This window comes from Apteryx rowi, unplaced genomic scaffold, assembly GCF_003343035.1.
Source record: "Apteryx rowi isolate R43461 unplaced genomic scaffold, aptRow1 scaffold_79, whole genome shotgun sequence".
Lineage (NCBI taxonomy): Eukaryota > Metazoa > Chordata > Aves > Apterygiformes > Apterygidae > Apteryx > Apteryx rowi.
Genome location: NW_020451082.1, coordinates 10825 through 25725, shown reverse-complemented (window position 1 = coordinate 25725; position 14901 = coordinate 10825). Strand labels below are relative to the sequence as shown.

Below are 14901 nucleotides of genomic sequence, written 5' to 3'. Positions count from 1 at the left end.
TGTCAGCCTTGATTACGGCCCAAATCCTGTTAGGAGCTGAGCATTCTTCACGTGTTCTCAAGAACAATGAACAATATGAGCAGACAGTAAAGGAGGTGCTGCAAAAAACTCCCAAATAGATAATCAGCTCCAAGGTCCCATCTATGGAGACAAACTGTAGGGGAGCTGATGAACAGAAACAGGTCCTTACTGAAGTCCTGCTACCAGACACTGAAGCTGTCCTCCAAAATAGCTCCACGCAAACGGGGTCTCATCTCCTCCTGGATTCAAGAAGTAATTAGAGCTGGGAGGCAGTTCGGTTACCAAAAACATATGATCCTTTTCTTTTCCCTACCCACCACCCAAGACATTCCCATTAGAAAAAGATATTTAAAGAACAATCCCATAGTTCACCTCAGAGATTCGCTCCTCGGGAGGAAGAGCCCTTGGACTATTACCTTAAAAATCATGTTCTTCACAATTGCACACAACTTCTTTTAGCTTTTCATATCAACATCACTTTGTTGTTGAAATAGTTACAAGTTTACCAAAAGAAAAGGGCGGAGGTTAACAATAATAATTGGAAGAGAATAGAAGAGAGAGTTGAAACAGCTACACAGAGAAAAAAAGAACTGAGAAGACAAGTTCAAGAAACAGTATTGCTATAGCAGCATGATGGAAAAAATAAGAACCACTTGTGACAGCTCTGTGGCATTAACTTTGAAGACGACAAAAGATACATTGAATACAGAAGCAAAATTCATTTACGCTCAGAGCAAACAAAAAAATAATCCCAGAAGAAAGCATCAAAGCAGTATTCTTTCCAGAAATTCTTTAAGTAAATATGTCCTTCCTACCTGCTACAACAAAAAGAAAATAAGCTAGAAAGACACGTACATACCCACAAGAAAGATCAAAAACTAAAGCTTTGAGGGGTTATTTCTTCCATGAAGGAAAAAAGAGAGGTTGCTGGATTAGTTTTCGGCTGGATCAGTTCTGTGATGTGTCCACCATGCTCATTCAGCTGCACAAACATTAGCAGCAGTACAAAAAAAAAAAAAAAGCCACAACAAGCAAGCAGGAAGAAGGCAAAGGCAGCACTGGAATCAGGCCATGTTAAACTGTTCAAACTACCTACATCTTCAGAGCAACACTGAGTGTGTTATGACTTTTACTTCATTCCAAGCAAAACAGGACAACACAAAAAAAACAATTTCACTCAGTAAAGTGCAGCAACATAGACCAGTTAGACAAATCTACAAAATAACACAAACACTGATATACATCAGTTGCAAAAAGGCAAGCTCCTAACAAGATCAGAAACCTACAACTCGTCCTCTTCCACACCTTCCCAGGACTCCCACTGGGCCCAAGGCAGTGCCTGCCACGTGCACGGGGCAGCAGTGCTTGCAAGCTGACCAGCGCACACGTGCCGACGGGCCAGGCAGCAGCAAACAGCCCGGGCAGAGCCGGTCCTGCCTGTCTCGCCGCGGCACCTCGGCCAGGGCTCTCCCCTTACCCAGCCACCGTTTCACATACTCTGCAGGAACATAATCACATTCGCAGGCACCGTTCCTCTTAAATTTTGCTGAAATTAGCCAACAGGTATGAAAGTCTGACAGCACATAAGCCTAATTTTCTCAGGAAGCTGAGCTTAAAAAAAATAAATAAATAAATTTGAACAGAACCATTAAAATATTAGTCACTGTCACATTTTCCAGCTCATCAGCCTCATCGTACACTATTAGGATAACCAGTTACAGGACTCGGGGGCAAGAAAGTGAAATAGAGTATGACACCAGTTTGTTCACAGGCTACCTGATATCTCACAGGCAGTTTTAGATCCAGCTACCCGTACCTTCTCCCATGCGCCCCCCTTTTTTTTCCCCCCTCCTCYATATATATTTTTTCAGGCAAGCTTGGACTACTCAGCACTTCGAAAATCTGATTGAGAAGAGAGGGGCAAATCAAAGGTATTTAGACACCCAGCTGATGCTTCAAACATTTCTACCATAAAGTCTTTCTAGATCTAAACCAATGTTATTTCTGCTTTTCTTTACATCTCTTGGCCAAATGAAAATGTCATTACTAGAATCATGTTTTTCGGGGATTTTGGGAAGTGCCAAGCACGATTTTAGCACATAAGAAATGCACTAGCAAGATTAAGCTATTCCTCCAGCAATGATCCATTGATAATTTCTTACATATGTTGAAACCAAACGCAAATCCCTTCAAAGAGAATCCACAGCTCTGTTGCTGGAGCAGATTTAAAAAAACTAAACACCTAGCAAGGTTTGTGTTCATTTTTCAGAACACTTCCAACAATACAGGACAGCTAATTCTTAAAGAATATGTTACTTTATTTGGTAATTTCAAGTCCAAACAGTATCCTTATCTGCGTTTTATAATCTGAACAATCTTTCTAACTCACTGCAAGCAAAAATTATAACTTAAATATCAATATTTGTAGGGKTTTTTTTTTTAAATAAACCCAAAAAGGGGAGGAGTATTTTATATAATAGAGTACATTGGTACAGTTGTTAGAATCATAAGAAATGCTGAAAAGAGATTCTGGTAAAATACAGCATATAGCCAACATATGGAACACTTAAATAGTCCAATAAAAAAGTACTTTGAAAATACCAAAAAGTGATTTTGATGCATATTAGAGAATGAGAGTAATCACTCCCCAGAAATAGATTACAGCTGCATAACAATTCAGAGAAGTTTTAACAGCTGGATCTGTTATCACCATTTTAGATTCCCATGCTCCAGGTCATTATTTTTTTTCCCTGTAAGATGGGTGGAAAAGGGCCAGGCGAAGCTCAGGAAAAGCAAAATAATTGCTTCCCTCCCCCACCTCATCAACAAGTTTCACCCTTTGATGTGAGCAGCCCTATTGTAACAGAATGAAAATACATGAACTTGCACATTATCGTTTTCAAAAGCTGTGCTGCAAAACATGCAGTACAAATAGTCCAGTTCTGCAGATGCAACAAATGTCTGGTTGCACCAAATATGGAAGCGTAGCATGACTCATTCATTTTCAAACACTTCTCAGTTCTCCACGCCACCTCCAAAAACTCCGAATGCTGCACTTGAGAGTCTGCTCAGGTTTAACACTTCCAGTACAAACAGATAATAAGTCTGACTGTCACCACCAACAATGCTCACTTGTAAAGTATACTCAACACAAAATGATATGTATAGTTAAAGCATACACATTAAAAAATAAAATCAGCGAACTGCCAGCAACTACTGGCGATGCTAGTAAGTAACTAAGTTAAAAACTGCTACAAGCCAGACATCACTACAGCAGAGACGCTGCAGAAATGCTCTATTAAAGCAGCTTGAAAGCAAAAGATTTCACTAGAGACTGATCTTGAAGTTCAACATTAACTGAGACTGAAAATAAATGTCAGAATGTCGTAATCTTAATAGATTATAAAATATTTTATTTTGTCTTCTAGTACAAAAATTATTAGGATGCATCTTCTGAAAATAAATGTTTTAAATGGAAATAAAACATACAGCAGCTGTGAAGTGTACAAATGAGATGGAAGGCTAAATAGTAAAATTTTATGCTTTAAATAGAAAGATAATTTTTAAATTCAAGAAGAGTCAGACGTCTCTGTTCCTTTCATCTACGTACTAATCATTTTAAGCTTGTTTCTACATTACCTCCTCTCTCCTGTATTCTTCTGTGGTTCTTCTCTTCATTCAAATGTAGTGGGCTTTGTTTTGTTTTTTATTTTTCATTTCAAAGAGCTTTTTGTAAATAGCTACATTGAATAATTCTGTAGATTTCCTTCTGTTACAGTGTACTTTGCAGTCACTTTTGTTCACCCCATACAACAGAAGAAGCATGTCTTTCAGAATGGATTTCACTCACAATTCTTTCCTTGCTTACAGAGTTTGTGTAAAAACAGCTAGCAGGAGACTTGCATTTCTGTCAATTTAAAATTATTTTTAAGAAATTAGAAGTCAGGCACTCTCTTCCACCCTGTTTTTCCATTTTATTCCTCCCTCCCCTATGAATACCTACTGTATCTCCCACCTGAATTTAAATTATGGTCTGCAAATATTAGCTTTGTAAATAACTTGTTCAGTGAACACACTAATCTGTAAATCAGATTTAAAACCATCTCAAGATCACACTAATAACACATTCCCTATTTAACCATTAGTGCACAAGTTCTGATACAGCACTGAAACTTGCTCCACTTTCAACTTTATAAATAAGTACAAATAAAATGACATAAAAGTTGGATACCATTTAGCCTGACGTGAAAGACAGCTCTCCACAAGAGCCATGAAATCTACCTCACAGCTCAGCTTCTTTGCCTTTCACTTAGCTGTTTCACATAAGAATGGGTTAAGTCAGAAACTCTCCCAAAGCTTACTGAGGCAGTTTGGAGTTGGGTTACAAACTAACTTCAATGTTGCTTGTGTTAGTATATGCTTTAAAACATCTGGTGCCGGTGCCTAAGTGCTGTAGCCATCAAGAATAAAAATAACACCACTAAGTAGTAAAAACAAGGCAGTATCTGGTTATGAAACTCCAACAAGGGGAAAAGCTTGTGCTTTCCAGGCTGAGGTCTTGCCTGCCAGGGAGGTTCATTTAGTCAGCTTCTCTGGAGGAGTCACCAAAGGCAAAGGAGAGCTGCCCGGAAATACCACCACAGTACCATACCCCAGGGCAGTATCGCCGGACAAAGGGTYGCTAAACAACCTCAATTTTGGCACTTTCCATACTGACAGGCCTGACTTTGTAATGTCCATTTACTTCAATGCAACAGTCATATGCACTAGTAAGCAGAAGAGAGAGAAATGCAACAACGCAAAAAACAAGTCAATGAGCACTATAGTTCTGCAGACAAACTCTTAAGGAAGAGAGTTCAAATTTGCAGTCCTCTTGCATATGCATAGCCTTCCTTGAAGCAGTTAAAGCTTTTAGACAAGACCTGGGTTAGATTCATGCCCAAACACCGCAGAGAGACTACCAAAAATACCCTGGGGATATTCATTAGGGTCAATACCTTATGCATCACTTAGCAACACTTCTCAGCACAGCTGTGCTAGGAAAAGAAACAACAGCTTCCCATGAGGTCTATGTCTCTTACCAGTGCATATGACTCCCTACTCATCACAGCTTGCATCTGTATCCAACCTTGTCAGTAGGAATGAGATCCAAAAAGCGTTGCTACGCTTTGAGCTCAGGGTTATGTAGCTTCTAATAGTTGAACACACAAGGTGACTAGGAGGGGAAGGAAGGAAGGTGGGAAGAAACCCCTCCATCCCCTCCCCTCCCCCAAAAAAATAAAAAATAAAATAAGTTAAAAAAAAACAGAAGAAGCAGAGAAGCAGTGTGGCGATTTCCACTGCACTACAGGTCTCCACTTTCTAGGTGAAATTCCCTGATGATGTTAATAAATTCCTTGTTACTGTAGAACAAACAATATTGATCTCTGGTGTTTTCTTTCTGTCAAATGTTATGGTTGGGGCAACCAGACTTTTATTATTACTGATCTTTTGCTATTAGGTCTTAATTTTGTTAGGAGGCACTGGAGAGTGCACTGAGGCATGTGGAAGCCCACAGAGCAGATACAGCTTGAACCACCATTGACTAAACATCTACTCCATAGCTATCTGATTGCCAGGGATACCACACTATGGATTGTCACCACTCTGAATGGGCATTGTCAGCAGATTCAGAGTAGAACAACTAAGCCAAAGGGCATGAATTTTTATTTTAACAATCCTTAATTAAAAAGAACAGGGGGTTTTATTCAACTAGAAGGGCAAGGTGAAACTTTAGTGTACAGCTCCTTTTGTGACTGCAACACTGTACAGATGATATAGAACATATATACATCAATAAATATCTTGAGCTAATAACTCTAACATGAAAGCAGCAAAAGAACATAACCAGTCCTGTTAAAAAAATAAATAATTTCATCAAGCTATGACACCAGCACACCTACTAGTAAGACATTCATGACAAACTAAAAGGGTCAGTACTAAAAGCACAGAGAAAAGAGTTCCACACAGCTGCAAAACAAGATGTACTTTACTTATAGGTACTGAGTTATCAAAGAATATCGACAATTCAGGAAGAAACTATGCTTACCAAATACAATTGCTTTGGCAAAAGGTGGAAATAGTTCCGTATGTCTGCATAGATTTTTATGAATTTGCCAGAGATCTTTGTGCAGTTTCTTAAAGTCACTGTATCTCTTCCAAACGACTATCTGAAGCAGAGAAGGGTGAAGAAAAAAAAAAAAAAAAAGTATTAATGAGGTTCATTGCTCATATTAAAATAAAACTGCAGTAAGAGACACCACAAGTACATTTTTCTAAGCAAATCAGACTACTACCTTCAGCAAATATTTTTTAACACTTAAATACATAATCTGAACTGCCAAGTGTAACAGCCATAGACAGTAATATAGGTTCATAATATGCCTGCAAACCCCATTTTGACTAACAAGACTACAGTGTATAGAAAACATTACATAAAAGTTGAAAGAAAGAGGGCAAAAGCAGCATTGTTTCAGAGATCAGCCACACTGTGATCCAGAGCTATATGGGGAACCAGAACGAGAGAGGAAGAAAAAGCAGGACAGAAGTGTTTCACCATCCAACACTCAATTACATGCTGTGCTCAGCACAGCTGCAGGTATACAGGGAGGGGGGAGAAAAAACAGCAAAACAGAAAATGAGGGAAGAGAAATCAACAAAATTAAAGGATGCTTACAGACAGAGCATTAAAAAAAAAACCATAGAACAACAATTTAGCCTATAATTTACGTGTTTATGAAAAATGCTAATCATGTGTAAATGCAAGCCCAATTTAAAATGGTTGAGGACTTTGACCAAAAACTGAATATGTTTATTTTGTAATCTAGACAAAAATCTTCGACTTGAGGAACGCAAGGAGATCATTAGTTCATTACACCACTTGAGGAATAAAAATTTTCCTCATCTGTCCTGTTCAGAAAGAAGTAGTCATCTCCCAGCGAGGTATCAGTCTTGTCCTTCTTCCCTCCCATTCTTCGTATTCTTCAACTCAAGGAGAAAGGAGAACCCATCAGGAAAAATCAGGCCAGGGAGAGAACTGAGCAACCAAATTTGCACTTCACTGCTAATAGGTTTGTTTCCAGGTTTAAAAAAAAAAAAAAAAAAAAAAAAAAAAAATACATCTTAGCCTTAAAGCACCTTCTGTTTTTACTAAGGTCAGAGGCCTTCTAAGTTCCAGTGGATACAAGTCCTATTTACAGAACTATGCAGTTATAAGATAACCAGACTGTTAACAGAGCTTTAATCTGGCAAAACTCTATCCATCTTATAAATGTAGCCATACAGAAACTAGCTGTCCTGATTCAGCTCCATCTATTGTGCATACACATCCAAGGACTCAGTTGCAACTAGTACTTGATAGAGTTCAACAGCCAAGGCAACAAAAAGAGGAATCTCTCAAAAAGGCAACTAGTGATTTTGCTATCAGAAACAGTTGATGATTTTTCAGTGCTGCACTTCCACCTAACAAATTTACAGAAGATGGGTGATTAGCATTTCTTGAGCAATATACATGCAAAACATAAAATTGCTTAAGATGGCAAAGTTTCAAACCATCAACTTACTGTACTGTCAGTACCAGGTGAYAATGTGAAAAGCTGCCAAAAAATAGGAGCATGATGTACTGTTTCACTAAATAAGTATTATTTCTGCTGCTGCAAGTGATTTCCCAACAGCCAAGAGGAGAAAACAAATACCCATAAACAGCTTGCAAAGCAAACAACTCCAAGTCATCATATAACCTTCTCAGAAGCTCACAGAAATCATGCCTTCGCATGCACATGGCTCAGCAAAGTTAGCGAAGTTCCCACTTTAATATACTCATTAGAAATCAGATTTGGAGGAAGGAGAACACACTGTACTTTGAAACTCAAGGAAGCGCAGCAAGTGTATCATAAAGCATACGTTAGACTTGTAATGCAATAGGTTGCTTGTCACAGCTAGAACTAGTAGAACTCTATTAACACATTGACTCCTCTATTCCACAATGAACAACCCTTTCTCTTCCACAGATGAGTACAGAGAAAACTACTTACAAGACAATCTTTATTGCAAAATAGGTACAGTTGCTTCACAAACCATGTGGTCACCATCCACCCCAAAAGCAAGGAAATTAAAAGGAAAGCCATCAGCCATTCCGTATCTAAAACTTCTCCATCCACTACTTGATGTTAAGTCACCTTCACCCTTTTGAGAAGAAAGCCCTTACAAGGTTATCTTGCTTCCTGTCTCACAGTAACACTTTAGGGTATGTTGAATTGCAGTTGGCAGCAGTAGGAGGGATACCATGTTAAAGGATTATATTCTAAAGGGCAGTTAATAGAGGTGACTGAAAACAGGCAAGTAGAGGTGAGGTCACAGCACACAGCCTTATGTACAGCTCTACAGAAAAGCTCCGGATATACATGGTTTTGTGACTACAATTCACCCGTATAGCAACTACCATCTACAATATACTTCTTTAACTATGCACTTTTAAGTGTTTTCTCGTAACAGAACCACATCGCATCCAACATGCTATCACATGCAAAATACTTCATTTGCTACAGTGAAGGGTGAAAAAAAGGTCAATCATCAAGTTTATGACACATTTATGTCTCCTTGCTGACTGGAGTATGTGAAATCCTGCATGGTTAACCTGTATCCACAGATCAGTCATGATCATAGCAATGACTAAAAGATAAGGGGGGGGGGTATTTTTTTCAAAACTATTTAACATATATTCATGCAATATTCTAGCTGAAAGACACTTACAATATATTTTTCTGATGAATGGTTCATCAACAGGTGTTATAAAGTGTTTTTTTCCCCCACAAATGAAGATTAAGGAAATGGCAGAGTGTGTTCATGGATAGGTTCAATTCAGGAGTCTCCCTGGAAAAGGTGAACATCAAGCTAAAACCTACAATAATGCAGTTCTAAAAACAGACCCCTGATCACCTCTCCGACTGTGATAGGCTATTTTAATTTTCCAGAGATTAAAAAAGAACCAAAGAACATGAATGTTCCTGTTTGTTTGATTCTCAGGATTCAAAGAAGGATGCAACAAAGGAATATTAGCCAATTCTCACCTCTGCAAAGCCACTAATCAGTAACCCACATCGGATGGCACAGAGGTGCACTGAATTCATTTATAGGCTCTTCCTACATCAGCTATCCAGGTTCTCCTCAACTGTGATAAGAAACTGCGCTAGAAATTCAACATATCCATACAGTACTCAGTGTTTGAAAAGCCACAAGGTTGTGCTTTTGAAGGAAGATTTTACATGTATATAGTATAATAGTATCAACATGTCAAGTCATTGGTCCAGAAGAAACCAAAAAATATGCTTTTTTTTTTTTTTTTTAATTCTGAAGCAAACCAAAAGAAGTATGATGTAATCTTTTGTCTCAATAAAAATGGCTCTTGACGTTCTTCTGAGATATTAAAGAGCCACAGAAATACACTCAATCCTCATTCACAGCTTTCTCAGAAGAGGCAAAAAGCAAGCAATTAAGTTTTATCAAAGTATATCACAGGAAGATACTTAAGGAGCCTCAGAGAGAGACACATAATATATGAATTGCAGTCTAATCTCTCTCAACTACTCCCACACTCCTCCATTTTCCTTGTTCACTAATAGACAGTAATGATGTAGGCTTTTCAGTGAAGTATTGGTTAAAGAGGTAAAGAATACCCACAGCTGAGACCTAAGACTTGGATTGTGGACTGATCTGTAATTTTACCAGTAGGAGTTAAGTAACCATCAATTTGCCAATTCCAGCCTTGAGAAAAAAGCTTCCAAAAGTTATCAAAGCAGTTTTGTCATCAAAAGACACTTTACTCCCTAAGACTTTGTTTGAAGTCACGATTCATCACTGACGGCAGAATTGCAATATGTTATGCTAGCTATTCTGTCTTTGAACTGAAAGCAAAAGACAGAAGGAAGCATACAAAAAACTGTTTGTTCAGTTACAATGACTAAACACACACAGAAATTGCTAAATTACGTCAAAGATGCTTCAAAAGCCATAACGTGGTACATAAACATATTTGCACAAATTTAGACTGTTACCTCCTGGACATCCTCCGGATTTTTTCTTGAAACAATCTGAAAAGCAAAACAAAAAAAATATATATATCAGTGCTTGGATTTTCATTTTGGAAGTTAAAAGAGTAACATATGATGATCTGTTGCTGAAAAGAAAAATCTGGGGGAAAAAAGGGTATGCTCCTCTTCAATTTGCACTCAGAAACATTTTTTTTCAGTTTTAGAGAAGTTCAATATCCAAATACAGCATAGCAAGGTATTTTAGCAGTGGACACAGTTGTGATAGACATAAAGATGTAAATCCTAGGCAAAAAGACACAGAAAGCATCCCAAAAAACAAAACTACATAGAATACATCCCCAACAATCTTTCCAGTCTTTTCCTGTAAATTCATATTAGGGTCACATTAGTCCCAGCAAACAGAGCTAATGATGGCTACTTGGCTTGATACAAGCTATGCACAACCTCGCTACAAATGTTAGGCTTTGCATTTACTAAGACAATATTTCCACTTGACTTAGAGCCATCACAGCACAGCTCACACCAGCTGACTCGGTTCTTGTGTTTTTTTGTTTCTCCTTAAACACTCTTTAACTAATTAATTATAAATTACTTTATCCTGAGGAAAACTGCCATCAAAAATAGGCTTGGCTACACACCACAAAGAAACCTGTATTTTGTCAGGCTTTTTTTTCTTTAAATAAATATTGATCGCAAAAACCTTTGAAAACCAAGTTCTGTATCGGGCTTACAAACCACAGCAAGAGCACATCCACACAAACAAGCAAATCAAATTAAGGTATCTTTAATTCATAACTGCAATTATCTTGTGCAAGTCAGTCTATCTCCCACTATAACTCAGCCAAAGCTGTTCAAAAAAAATAATTAGCCTGTTACGAGTTAAACCAACGTAGGGCATTCTCAATCCAAACTAAGACTATCCACACACTGACACACCCCCAAATATGAATAGATGATGTACATAGGCAAGTCCAAGGAGTCCATGCTCCTTCCGCCCTGCAGACTAAATCAGCACCCAGCAGTACCGCCAGCATTGCTCAGCTGTTGCTCTAAGATGGAAGTCACTGAACCCGGACTTTCCTCCTGCTAAGCGCTCTCCACACTCCCCCCATAAACTAGCTCTCTTCTTCCCTTTGGTTTTCCAAGAATCCTTGCTGAAGTCTCCCAGATTTCCCAACATCAGCTTACTACACAGACGAGTCACTAGTCTTTTACATGTTTTGAAGCAGACATGACACAAAAGGGAAGGTTTATTTTCTCTGTCATGCTCATCAAAAACCTGAAACATTTTCCTTCTCAGTTCTAAGTTATTTCTTTCACCTTGCACATTAAAGTCCTCTTCTTCCAACATTGACAAAACATTCCTCAACTTTTCTTCACTCTAAGCAGTCTAGCATCTTGCAACTTTACAGATTTTTAACCTTGGTTGTTGTTGTGCTTTCATTCACTACCAGGCAGTTCATGAGTGGAATTTGTTGAAGTATCTCTACCCTTCTCCTCTAAGATTTAGGGTATTTGATGTAAGGAATCTGTAGAGCTGGGGTGCAGGGAGAAGGTATCATAGGCATGACCACACATCACAGAAGAACACCAAAGGGCACACACTGATTGTTTTGCATTGCAGTTCACCTTTAATTAAAGCCTTACAACAGTTTTGGCAGCTAGGTAAGTTACCAGATGGGCAGAAGGAGACCCAGAGAGATGAGTAATTACCCAGCCAGTTAGTAAGAATCTGGAATAAAACCCAGAGGCCCTGTTTCACAGTCACTTGTTCTAATGTTACATCACCTTCTATATCTATCAACCATGCCAACTTTAAGTCAGCATGTAATAATTTATGTGTTACCTACTTTGTTCTTCATATCCYTTTTCTGAAGGTCAACCTCAAAAGAGGTCTTCCCCTTCAATCCAAACTATGAGATAACTGAGAGACTTGGCAAGCATGTTACTAACCCCCAAATTTTCAGGGCACTTTTTAAATCCTCCCATAAGGATCGACACAGTCAGCTTCTTCTGCAAATCTGTAATGCAAGCAACTTTCATCCATTTAAAAATATATCAGTAGGCTATCCACTAATAGGAGCTAAGCAATGCATAACTACTATGTTACACTCTGAAAACAGAGATCCTACAATGATCTAGTGCCTTACCACTGAACAAAGTACTCAAGACTATCCTATTCCTTGTCTGCCCTCCAGATATCCAACATAATTCATTAAAATTTTATCATTAATAACCATAATCTTCTGAATCATCAGAACTTTTACTAGTAGCCTGTATTCTTAGATCTCATACAACAATACCGTTAGTATTATCACTTGCTGATACCTCTTTCTGTTCTTTAACCCTTGGAAATGAATATAAGGCAACATCCATTCAATTTTGTCTGCATTTAAATTACTCCATATTTTGCAAGTAAATAATGTATTCTCTACTAAATACTCCAAYGCATTCAGTTTCTACAAAATACATGACTTGCAAAAACACGAAAGGGATTGATTTTTATAAAGTAGTCTCATAAACAAGAACTTTTAGAAAAAAAGTCTGCAATAATGACAGCTCATCTTAGCAGTCAGAAGAGATTGCACGGGTAGCCGTACCTTTGGGTCAGATGTTTAGGACACTCTAAACAAATGCTCTTCTCAGTCATAATTATTAATTTATCATAATATTGAAACAAAAAGTTCTTTTAACTTAACTTAGTTTCACAAGGGATTCACTCATATGTCACTAGAAAGAACCAGAAATCTCCACTAGCACGTACTGAGTACCCTAGATCTTGCAAATACAATGGGAAGTTCCCTCTTACTTTTATCCAGGCAGTCCCCCAAAGTTGCTGATCATCAATTCAGCAAGTACAGCAGTAATGCTGTTGAATCAGCCATGGAGCCAGATCACTGCAGGAATGGGAGGGAGGAATACGAGGGGAGAAAAAGGGAGGGTAACAGAAATGTATGTAAATTTATTTTTAAATGATTTTGTGCAGTGTCTAACTCTCCCAGYGTCATCCTCACTTCAACTACTGCGTAACAGTCCATCAGATAGAGAGCCCTAGATACAAAAGCTATTTATACATCCACGTTTGTGGATTCCAAGCATCTTTTGGCACTTAAAAAAGCTTTTTTTTTTTGCACTTTGGGGACTATAGACATAAAACACATTGAGGAACTAATGGATCTGTGTTTAGCTTAGTTTAATTCGGTCAGCTCCCAGACTGATCAGCTCCCTGTTCTGTAGTGAATCACTCAGAGTCAGCACACTACCCAGTTCTGGACTATGTCACCTGGAAAAGCACTACTGATCGACAGCTTATCAGACATGGAGAAACAGTGACACTCCTCACAAGCTAAACACATTTTGTTCTTGAACAATTCTGCGCATACCACAATATCAGAGCATTTTTAACTAACTTAAGCCAATAAGAACAAAGCCATTAGCGTAGAGTAAAATAAACAAAAGTCTTGGCTCATTCCTAAATACAAGAGCATTACTCCCTATTACACTGATATATTGATATTGACTATTTATGGACTTAGCCCATCATGACCTACTGAGGAAAAACCTGGAAGCACTATTTTCCTTGACTCTATCCCAAAAAAGGCTTTTTAAATTTAGAGTCAATGGGAAAAGCAATATTTTCTCCTCTCAACAAATACCACATTTTGTTTAACTTTAAAAAAAAAAAAAAAGTATTTCCCATGCTTGTGTTTGGCGGACTAGTACACATGCATTTGACAAAGAAGACTAAAAAAAGGAATTGATCCATATTTTCACAAGTCATGCAAACTGATGTTCAAATACCCTAAGAGCTACAATATGTGCGTGCGTGCCTGTCTGCGTGTGCACATATGATATACATACAGACACGGAGAGAATGCTGGATTCTTCGAGTTAAGGGAAGGGGCGCATACAAACATTTGCTGCTCTCACAGACAGAATGTCTGCAACTACAGTAGCTGTAAGACCACACACAGATCAGTTTAATAAAGTCTGTCCTTCTATGAAGCTTCCCGATGTTCTCAATATACCCTACCATACGTGTGAATTGAACTTCCAGTCCCCTTGCACCGACCTCCGTGAAGTTTTGACTTACTCCCCTTTCCTTTTCTGCTTAAATAAGAAAATGGAGGAACAAAGAAAGCAAGAATTTTCCCTGGGGGAATAGAAGCAGCCTTCAGCAAAACTAGCACCGAGCCAGCTCTCCCAAAATCCAGCTATTTGCTGCACCTATCCCTCCTCTCCCGCTAGGCCCAGCGCTCTCATTCACCCCGACCCCCTTCCTACCCGAATGGAGCAGGAGCCGAGGAACATGCAGCCCTTAAGAAAGGGACTTCCTARATATTCCTCAACTCAGACAGCTCTGTGCATCCAGCGTGGGCGAGCTGGAGATACGTATTCTGCCTGCTAATTTTTGCTCCGGAGCTGCCTGCGCTGTGGGACGGAGCGGGGGGCAGACCGGCTTCGCTGCGATCCGTCCGAAGAGACTGGGGAGAGAAGGAAAGGAGGGCAGCGCTCAGCAAAGGGGGGGATTTTTAAATCATTCTTCTATGGCCTGCAGCAAACAGGGAAGAGAAAAGGAAATCAATCCCAAAGCGCACCCGAGGGAATAGCAACGTTATGTAAAGGTACGAGGACACAGGATACACCTAAGATTCGGTTAATCAAACCTTTGCATTCTCCTGGTGTTATTTTCCCACCCACCTTTCCCTGCCAGGGGAGTTTCCTCAGCCTTGACAGCGTGATAGCCTTTACCGGCACCTCGCTGAAAAGCAACAACAGCCAAGAAAAGACC

General features: G+C 38.9%; 1 protein-coding gene across 11 annotated transcripts in view; it reads right to left on the bottom strand.

The window, feature by feature from the left end:
- The window catches only part of RPS6KC1 (ribosomal protein S6 kinase C1), an 86701-nt gene extending 71861 nt beyond the window's left edge, over positions 1-14840 (bottom strand). For 5 of the 11 annotated variants that reach the window (XR_003257258.1, XR_003257256.1, XR_003257257.1 and 2 more), the window contains exon 1: positions 6110-6230. Coding sequence is in view for 3 of the 11 variants with exons in the window: in XM_026088865.1 (XP_025944650.1) it covers positions 6110-6230; positions 10113-10148; positions 14394-14420 (184 nt within the window). In the remaining 8 variants the exon portion in view is untranslated. Of the gene's footprint in view, positions 1-6109; positions 6231-6935; positions 6954-8811; positions 8929-10112; positions 10149-14393; positions 14445-14810 lie in introns of those variants that run through there. The other 6 variants (XM_026088865.1, XM_026088858.1, XR_003257260.1 and 3 more) reach the window with 4 other exon arrangements.
- Positions 14841-14901: the final 61 nt, after the last annotated feature.